This window comes from Ascoidea rubescens (genome assembly GCF_001661345.1).
Source record: "Ascoidea rubescens DSM 1968 unplaced genomic scaffold ASCRUscaffold_16, whole genome shotgun sequence".
Classification (NCBI taxonomy): Eukaryota; Fungi; Ascomycota; class Saccharomycetes; order Ascoideales; family Ascoideaceae; genus Ascoidea; species Ascoidea rubescens.
This window is the reverse complement of record NW_017962928.1, coordinates 237,960-248,558: the sequence shown is the minus strand read 5'-3', so window position 1 is coordinate 248,558 and position 10,599 is coordinate 237,960. Positions and strand designations below refer to the sequence as shown.

The following is a 10,599-nucleotide window of genomic DNA, read 5'->3' as shown; positions in this document are numbered from 1 at the left end:
CTGGAGAAAAGAGATTGGGAGTGTTGGGCACAGAGAAGGATTGTCAAGGGAGAGTTGTTGAGGAGTGAATTGAATGAAATGGAGCTGGAGATGGAGATATAAATGGAGATAGAGATAAAAGCAACGAGAACGAGAGAAACAAACATTTATATAAAAATTTTCATCAATCAGGACCCAAAGATAGAATTATCGCTTTCGAAAAGCCCATGCGTGGGCCTGCCTCGGCCTGCAGCGCTGAAACCCAAAAGCATAATCCAGGGGCGGACTCACTGCCGCGGACGCACGTGCCGGCGTCGGACCCAGCTATGCGCGTGCGCCTGCAGCGGCACAGATCCAACTCGCGCGCCGCGTTGTCCTGCCGCAGTGTGCAGAATACGCCACAGCCGCGCACGTGCTTGTCACAGCAGCCTTTTGCGGAGAGCGTTGTGGCGCAACTCCTTCCGCTCCACTTTTGTGGGCGTCGCTTCTTCTCTCTCATCTTCTTCACCATCTTCACCATCTTCACCATCTTCACCTTCCCCATCTTCTCCTGTGTCCATTTGACTTCCATCGGTGTGTTCTTTTCTATACTATACCCTGCTTTCCTGCTTTCCTGCTTTCCTGCTTTCCTGCGTTTCTGCGTTTCTGCGTTTCTGCGTTTCTGCTCCTACCTCTCCTGGATGATGAATCACAATGATTCCACTTCCCTAGGCAGCATCCTACCCTCTGCCAACACCACAGACAGCACTAATACCTCCCCCTCTCTATCTTCCACAAAGCAAATCAAACAAAACAAACAAAAGCCCTCCAGCTCCCTCGCCAAACTGAGAAAGAAACCAACCTCAAACGAAAATGCCCCCAGACCCTACAGCTGTCCCATGTGCACCAAAGCCTTTCATCGTCTAGAGCATCGAACACGACATATAAGAACCCACACTGGCGAGAAACCCCACGACTGCACTCACCCAGGTTGCTTTAAAAAATTCTCCAGAAGCGACGAGCTTACAAGACACAAGAGAATCCACGACAATCCAAACTCTAGAAAATCAAAATCTCAATTGAAAAACAACTTGAAAAACAACTTGAAATCAATCCAAAAAACAACTCCTAAATCTACCCAAAAGATCTCCCTCAAATCAACAATCCAATCAAAAAATATCTCTTTCAAAGACAACAAAATAATATCCTCCACCTCAAAGGTAACAAAACTACTCCCAAAATCTTCTCTATCCCAGTCACAATCACAATCACAGTCACAATCACAATCACTAGCCTCCTCTTCTTCTCCAAACCTACTTCTTCATTCAAACTTCAAAAACAACATCACCTTCAACAACTCAATACCCAACGAAATGAACCTTCTAGCTAACGCTGCCACTCTAGAACTAGAAAAGGAAAGGCAAAAACTCCTAATCAACAACATCTCCTCAACATCAACTTCAAATTGCTCTCCCTCATCATCATCATCATCATCATCATCATCATCATCCTCAAACCTCTTTTCCATAAATAACGATTCAAATATATCTAAAATTGGAAAAAACTACTTTATATCTTCTTCAACTTATACCTATATCAACTCAACCGCCTCCTCTCAAACCAACTCATCATCCTCTTCCTCTTCTCTAAACACCCTCACTGATCCAAATCAAAACCTCCTCCACAAATCTTCACCACTCATCAACTTCGACTCTTCTTCCGCTTCCACTTTCACTTCAACTTCCACTTCCTCTTCCTCTTCTCTACTATCTACCGCCTTTAATAATCCCAAAAACGTAAAATCTTTGCCTTCTCTATCAAACTTCTTTGATAACAACTCTGATCAAATCCTCTTCAACAATAAACTAAACAAAACTTTCTCAAATGGCTCCAATTATATAAACTCAACTCAATCTTTAATCCCATCCCAATCCCAATCCCAATCCCAATCCCAATCCCAATCCCAATCCCAATCCTCATCCTCAAACTCATATTCAAACTCAAACTCAAACTCAAACTCATACTTTTTAAATACCATCAACAAAAACAACAATTTAAACAACTTCCTATCCTCAAACTCAAACTCAAACTCAAACTCAAACTCAAAACCCATCCCATTTTCAAACAAACTACAATCAATAAATAGAACAAAATCTAACAACTCCACCTTCTCAAATCACGACAACGACGAATCCGACATCCTCATAATGCCAATTCCAAAAAGATCCCTCTTTAAAAATAACACTCCCACTCCCATTCCCACTCCCATTAAACACTCAAACCTATCCTCCTTATTATCTGAAAAGAAATCAAGACCATGCTCTCCTCCCCTCTATTCACAATGCTCTCTTGAAAATAACTACCCAAAAATATCAAAAATATCCAGGCAATCCTCCCCTTCCTCTTTTTCCTCCTCAAAAAAAATAAGCTCTCTTACAAACTTGGCTAATTTAGCCAACTCAGTCCAATCTTCTTCAACATCAACATCAACACCAACATCAAACTTAAACTCAAACTCAAACCTCAATTCTATATCCTTAATCAATCTAAACAATAGACTCTCAAAAATTAATAGCAACAATAGCTTCAATTCCCTCATATCTTCAAACTTGTCAAAAAATATAATCCCAACAAGACCAACCTCACCTTCCTTCCAATTCTCAAACACAAGAACAAGACCAGCCTCTCCAACACTATCCAATCAAAATTCAAAACTACTAAAATCACCAAACCTCTCCTCTACAAATTCTTCCCTACTCCCATCCTTTTCAAATCCTTTATCTTTTCCAACTTCCCCCGTATTGAATCCAAATTTGCCTTCTCTACCTTCAAACAACCAAAACAATTCAAATAGTTTAAATGAATTTGCCTCCTTCTCTCTAAGCAGAACCTTTTCTAACGGTTCAAATAAAAACCAGTCCATAACAAAGGCAAATAGTGGCATTTTTTTTGGTCCTTTTAAATCCTCGAATCTTAATAATAATAATAATAATAATAATAACAACAACAACAACAACAATAACAATAACAATAACAACAATAACAATAACACTTCCATTTTAAACTCTAACTTTTACTCAAATTCAAGCTTGCCCACACTGTTGGAAAAAAACTTCTCCATAAACAATATATTTAATCAACAGCCCCTTCAAAACTCAAACAACTCAAATCCCAATGGTATTCCTTTGGGCTTTAACATTGATAGCAGGTTTCGTTCCACCTTAAATTCTCCTACCCTGACACCACTACAAAGTCCTAAACTAACAAAAGCAAGTTTCTTGTTTGGCAACAATGCTCTCCAAAACAATAATGACCTACCTTCTCCAATTGAAACCACTTATGATACCCAATCAAATGCTCTAAATTATAGAAACACTACTATGTTAGATCCCAATCAAAATTTGGATGATGAAATGGACAATAATAAATTAAATACAGCGCTTGTAAACCTACATCCTCTTAATACAAATGAAGACAAAATCAACACTAATCAAAACAAGCCAAGCATCGATTTAAATTTTCCAAATTCTCAATTCCAAAACCCATCTTCAAATGGACTAAACACTGCCGAGATGTCTACAACATTGCCATCGATCAAATCCTTAAATCTACCCTCAATACAACAGAGCTCTGATTCCATCTCTATAATGCACAAGGTAAATATTTTGGGATCTCAATCAAAGGACATTTCTCGAACTTCAAAACCAAATAATATGTTTGGCCAAAACTTTTTAAAAGAATCATAACAATTGGACCATCTGCAAAGAACCCCAACATGGTGGCAATTGAACGATGTCAAGTTTTTGTCACTGAGTTCACACAAGGTCCTGAAAAATCTCCCAACACCCTAGGTGCTTGGACAATTCATACATAAAACTTCGACTGCTTTGTATTATTACTCCCACTCTGCTATCTTTGCCAGAATGGTTAACACTAACATTTCTCCAAAGCCTGTTTCCACATCCACAAAAGTAGCGTTGTGTGGCTCAGTCATTTTCAACCAACATTTTCAACCAAGTGTGGCGGTACTTATCATGTGATCAGTCTCTTTTTGGACCATGAAAAGAAAAAAGAAAAAAGGAAAACGAACTACGAAAATGGGCAGCAAAATGGCTGACACCAGAGAAGAAGAAGACGTGGAGCACAGAAATGAGAAATTTGTCGACCAGTTTTTGCAGGCTATCGACTTGGAGAAGAAGTCTGACATTGAATTGACTTCTGAACTACTTTCCTCCTTGTCATACAAAAAGTTGGCGCAGAGAGGGTTGGCAATTATCAACTTGACCATTGATAACATTAAAACTGGTTTGAATGGCAGAATACTAATTGAATTGAGCAACGATAAGGCTTATTCGAATTCAGCTTCAAGTTCCAATTCCATCTCTTCTAGAAAAGCTCTGAAACGATCATCTAATAAATCCAGGGACAGCAAGTCTGATAGAAAGAGCAATAACGACGCTGCAAAATTTCTATCAAACTCAAACGATTTAAAAGTGGGTGATATTGTCAAACTCGAAAAGTTGAACGTTTCTGGCTCCAAATCTGTCTCAAAGCTTAGCAGCAAGTCTTCAAAGAATAAAAAAAATGCAAACACTACCAACAATAACAATAATATTGATAATGATATCGATCAATTTTCAATTCAAGGTATTATAATAAGGTTTAAATCAACTTCAATAACGGTATCGATTGATCACGATAACAATGATTTAAATAATAAAAAGAATATTGATGAAATTTTATTGAACTTATCAAATCAAAGATTGTGGCTAGTTAAAGTATCAAACTCAATTACCTACAAAAGGATGAACTTGATTTTAAGTAAAATGAAACAATTAATGAATACAAATTCTTTTAAATCTTCGAATTTAATTCAACTAATTATAGGGAATTCAAAGTTTATACCTCCTTCCTCATTGGTTTTAAATCTGTCCTTATCAAATTTAGAATTTTTGAATAAAAATCTAAACGACTCTCAAAAATTAGCCATAAATTTTTCTCTCAACTCAGATTTATCCATTATCCACGGTCCACCAGGTACAGGAAAGACTTTTACACTAATTGAAATTATCTATCAATTATTCTTAAAAAATCAAAGAATTTTGATCTGCGGTCCCTCAAATATTTCTATTGACACTATTTTGGAAAGATTGGTTCATATAGATCAAATTCCAAAGGATAAGATTTTAAGAATCGGCCATCCAGCAAGATTATTAAGTTCAATTCAATATTATTCATTAGATTATGTCTCCAAAAATTCAAATCAAGGTCAAGTTATTAGTGAAATTTATAGTGAAATCGAATCTACTTTTAAAAAAATTAAAAAATCGAAAAATTATAACGAAAGAAAACCATATTATAGTGATATCAAATCTTTAAGATACGATTTGAGACAAAGAGAAAAAAAAGTATTAAATGAATTAATTTTAAACTCAAAAATAATCGTAGCCACTTTACATGGCTCGGGCTCAAAAGAATTAATGAATCTATATTTAAAAAGTTCAGATACAGGCGAATTTATCAATCAAAATCTATTTGACGCTCTTATTATTGACGAAGTATCTCAATCTTTAGAACCTCAGTGTTGGATTCCAATAATTTCCCATAAAGATTCATTGAAAAAATTAATTATAGCTGGCGATAATAAACAGTTGCCCCCAACTATAAAATTAGAAAAAAATGATAAATATATGAAGTTATTAGAGACAACGTTGTTTGATAGATTAATTAAAACTCATAACTCTGATGATATCAAGTATCTATTGAATACTCAGTATAGAATGAATAGCCAAATTATGAAGTTTAGTTCGGAATTCTTGTATGAAGGCAAGTTGATTGCTGATGATTCTGTTAAAGATCACTTGGTTTGTGATTTGCCGTATGTTGAGAAAAATGAAGACACATCTGTTCCTGTCATTTGGTATGACACTCAGGGAGGTGATTTTCCTGAGGGAGAGGAAGATCTTGAAAAAGTTGAAAATAAAAACGATAATAAAAAGATTGATTCCATATTTTCATCAAAATATAATGAAAATGAGGTCAATCTAGTTTATTATTATATTAATTTGTTAATAAAATCAAAAGTTTCTCAGGAATCTATTGGGGTCATTTCACCATACAATGCCCAAATCTCATTACTAAAACTCAAAATTCATTCTAATTATCCTGCGATCGAGATTTCAACAGTTGATGGTTTCCAAGGTAGAGAAAAAGACGTTATAATTTTATCGTTGGTCAGAAGTAATGAAAAAGCAGAAGTTGGGTTTTTGAAGGATGAAAGGAGACTAAATGTTGCCATCACAAGACCAAGAAGACAGTTGTGTGTGATTGGAGACATGGAGACATTAACAAGAAGCAATAATAAATTTTTAAAAAAATGGGTGAACTGGGCAGAAGAAGAAGCAGAAATTAGATATCCTGATTTATCTGAAATATTGCAGTAGGTTTTTTTCAATAAAATATATAAAAGCCCAAAATAAATATGATAATAATAAAAAACAAATGTATTTATTTTCAAGCTCAAAAGTTCTTGAACTATATGAAAAAAGAAGAAATGAATAAAACATAAAAACAAAAAAAAAATTAAAAAAATATAATAGCATCTAAATATAACGAAAAAAAAAGTATAATAAAAAGTGTTATAAAAATGAGAACCCGAAGCAAAAATAGAAACGAAAAGCATAGCAATGAAATTAAAATTAAAATGTAACAGCTCTCGTGATATTATGGACACAGAGACTTAGAACTAAAGCTGTTTGGATCTCGACAAATTAAATTTGACATTTCAAACAAAAATCCGAACAAACAAAACCTCAAAAAGATTTGGTTTGAAATTTACAATGTTTTTAGTGAAAAAAATTACCCCACAAATTTATTAAACTCCTCGCTAAAATCTCCTAACCACATGGCCTCATCTGTTATTTCATTCCATAAAGCGTTCTCACTTTCACTGGCTTCGCAATTTTTTAATAGAATTTTAAGGGAATCTGGCGAAACCAAAGGAGGCTGTAAAAATGCTTCAAGACGACTGTTTGATGATGATGATTTGGAACTTGAATTTGAACTTCTTCTTTTTTTTGATCCCAAATTAATAAGATCCGACACTGAGTTTGAAAACCTTCTTTTATTAAAACTAGCAGTGGCATTATTAATAGTATCAATGTTATTGTGGGCAATGATATTAACATTACCAGTGTTGGTATTAAAATCTGAATTTTTGTTATTCTCGGTATTTGCGTTCGAGGTTGAGAAAATATGAAAAGATTCAAAGGGATTCTGGTGAGAAAAGTTATGCAGCATATTAGAATCCGTCAATGTTGGGGTAGTTGATCTAACAGAAGATAAATTAGATCCTCTGTAAATTCTATTAGAATCAACGGCTGTGGAGTAAGAAGGGAAATTCATTGGAAGAGTGTCTTCCATCATTGAGTAAGATTGTTGCATCAGCTGGGATTTTTTGTAGCTCAGTTTGGAATTGAATTGATGATCTGTGAAATTGTGGCTCGTTCCATTTATGTTTTCACGTTGCTTTCCTTTACTAAGCTGGTAGGGAACATTGGAGCTATGGTTTTGGTTTTGGTTTTGGTCCTGGAAAAGATTTTGATCATAAAGGTAGTTTTGGTTCATGTTTTGATGAACGTTTTGGTTGACATTTTGATCAAGACTTGGGCTGACATTTTGACTAAAGTTTTGATTGAAATTTTGAATATCTTGGTTATCTTGGTTATTTTCGTTTGGATTTTGATTTATATCTGAGTTTATATTCGAGTCTTTAATCAAGCTGTCTTGAGCTGAACTTAGCCTGTCAACGTCATTAAAAAAGTTGTTCATTTCAATGTCATCATCATGTTTGACAATCAAATCGTGCATAACCCCATTGAAATCTAAAACTTTTAGCAATTTTAACAATTGACACCTTCTTAGGTTTGCAGGATGATTACCTAGGTTTCTCATTTTTGTAAATATTATTAAAGCATGGTCTAGGTGCTCAAAAGTTGCTTTATGGACTCCAAATGCAGCATTAAATAGAATCAATGTTGCAGAACTCGTGAATAAATATTCTCTATCCATATAACCAAACAATGCAATCATATTTTCGGGCATCAACGACCACAATGATCTAATAGTATTAATTGAAGCTTGAAAAGAGGAATTTAACAAATTTAAAATTGGTTTGGAAAAAAAAGTTAAATCTATATAAATATTTTTATTCTGATTTTTTCTTAGTTGTTTGTTAGTGAAATGAAACAATAGGGGTCTTACAGCTAGATTGATCCCTTGGAAATATTCAGTGAATAAATTTGTAATTAATCTTGAAATTTTCAATATTTTGTCACTTTTTTGAAAATCAGGTTTTAAAAAATTTGGTAAATTTTTTTCCCAATTTAATAAATCTTCGATTAATTCTAACAATATCGGTAAGATATTTTTAGTTGGAGGCTTTTGGTATAAATTCGATAAAATTTTGGAGTTGATCTGAGTTATTAAGACACAATTCTTAATATATTCAGCTTCGGGAAAAATATAATGTTCACATCCCAATGGAGGATTTGACATATTAAAATCATTTGGTAACTCCACGGAGATAGAATCATCTGTTAAGGATAAAGGCAAGCCAACTTTAGAGCTTAACATTCTCTCAAACATATAAACAGTCCACCATAATCTTCGTCTATGTTCTAATTCAAATCTAGTTAAGGTATTTTTTTCAGCATCGACGTGCATTCCTAGTATTAAAGCTGATCGTAAAGCCAAACCAAAATAAAAATAAGATGAAACAGTACAATCAGCTACTTGCAAATAAAAAGCATATAGTAACATAACCTCCACACCGCCTTCTTTTGCACAATGGTCGATGTTTGAAGATTCAAATAAACCGGAAAATAGTTTTGATGCCTGATTGAAAAACCCTGAACCTGGCAATTTAGGGGAAGATTTATTACTATTCATTATATCGCTATTATAGTTGTTGTTATTATTATTATTATTATTATTATTATTATTATTATTGTTGTTGTTGTTGTTGTTGTTGTCCCAATTAAGATTATTTTGTGTATTAGTATTTGTACTATTGTTGTTCAAATTTTTGTTATGATCAGTGTCATTTGTTGTGCCTAAATACATTTCACCTATTGAAAAAATCAATAATATTTTACAAAACCAAATTGTTTCAACAATTGGATCGTCTGTTATTGATAACGATGAAGGATTTTGACTTGAAGACAAAGATAAATCATTATTGTTATTGTTTAAAGAATTTTGATCTGAAATGTTATTGGTATTGTTATAAGTTCTTCTTAAATTTTCCTTGACTAAGCCTTCATTGAAAAAATAAAAGCAGCCATCATTATAAGTTATGAAAGTGTCTACTAATAGCATTGCATAAGAATAAGAAGGTAAAGTAAAATTAACGGAAATTCCAGGTCTTGAATCTGTTTTGCCCATTAATATCTTGTAAGCATTACCTTCTCTTTCAAGAACTGTTTCAATAAAATTGTTTTTTGTATTTATACTATTAGAACTAGCGATATTGTTCTCATTAAAAGAATTATTGTTATGACTATTAAGGTTATTAATGTTAATATCAATATTATTGATATTATTAACATTACTGATATTGAAATTAGAGTTAATATTATTTGTTAAGCTATTTTTTTGAGCTAGTAGTAGCAGCAGAGAATTATTTGAGAAGTTTGAGGGTTTCAAGTGATTTAAATTCGAATTGAAAGAATTTGCTGAATTATTTAGAAAAGTTTTGGGGATCAAGTTTTGAATTTCTAGGCCAAATAAAGTCATAGAACTGGAACCAACGTAGAATTTTTCGCCAGTTCTTGTGTAAATTAGTCTTTTTTGGGTATCTAAAAATGGAGGAATGATTTCATTTTCACCACTTTCAGAATTTTGTTGTGAATTTTTTTTCTTTAAAGAATTGGTATCTTTATTGTTTAAGTTAGAAAATTGGGTATTATTATTATCGGTGGTATTATGACTATGACTATGATTATTATTAGTATTACTATTTGTAGAAGGGTTGTGGAATTGAGAGGAAACTTTAATTTTTGTAGAGTTATTAATTGAGTAATTATTCAAATTGTTCATTTTGTTGATATTAAAGTTTTTCAAGTTATTTCTTAAGGAGCAATTTTCCTTTTTCAAGTTGGATATGTCGTCGTGTAGTTTCTGCAAGTACTTTATCGAGATTATGATTTTTTTATCGGCCTCGATATACTCGCAGATTGAATTTGTCAGAGTGCATTTTGAACATGGGTTTCCACCTGGACATTTGATATGGCGCCGACGACATCTGGCACAAGCAATGGAGGACCTCTTTTTTGTCTTCTTGGCTACTAAGGCCTGTGAGCAGCAGGAAGGAAGAGCAGGAACAGATTCGGTGGTGGGAGAAGTAGCGGCTTTCCTGCCCTGGGGCTGGTTTGCAGAAGTGTTGGAAGTGGGACTGGTCGAAGCCTGATCGGCAATAGCTTTGGCGCAGCCACCAGAATGCTGATCTTCGTGGGAAACACCAGAGAAGCCTTTGTTGATACAGCAACTTTTCTGGCAGCTGGTGTCTTGACTTTGGAGCTGAGGGTTATCTGAAGATTTGTGCTGAGATTGATCCGGCGAAGGGGCAGGAGAGCGATCCGG

The 10,599-nt window shown here is 34.2% G+C and overlaps 3 protein-coding genes across 3 annotated transcripts; 2 read left to right on the top strand and 1 right to left on the bottom strand.

The window, feature by feature from the left end:
• Positions 1-662: 662 nt before the first annotated feature.
• Positions 663-1,031, top strand: ASCRUDRAFT_38929 (C2H2-type zinc finger protein; the record flags this gene model as incomplete). Its single annotated transcript, XM_020190897.1, has 1 exon — positions 663-1,031. A coding segment is annotated over one exon (369 nt), but the record flags the coding sequence as incomplete, so codon positions are not given.
• A 3,036-nt stretch (positions 1,032-4,067) lies between these two features.
• HCS1 (ATP-dependent 5'-3' DNA helicase HCS1) lies at positions 4,068-6,562 on the top strand (the record flags this gene model as incomplete). The annotated part of the gene is made up of 2 exons (XM_020191293.1): positions 4,068-4,326; positions 4,453-6,562. The coding sequence occupies 2 exons, from the start codon at positions 4,068-4,070 to the stop codon at positions 6,399-6,401; spliced, it is 2,208 nt and encodes a 735-aa protein (XP_020045027.1). The 3' UTR covers positions 6,402-6,562.
• PUT3 (Put3p) lies at positions 6,533-9,060 on the bottom strand. The gene has a single exon (XM_020193977.1). The coding sequence runs from the start codon at positions 8,905-8,907 to the stop codon at positions 6,817-6,819; it is 2,091 nt and encodes a 696-aa protein (XP_020045026.1). The 5' UTR covers positions 8,908-9,060; the 3' UTR covers positions 6,533-6,816.
• Positions 9,061-10,599: the final 1,539 nt, after the last annotated feature.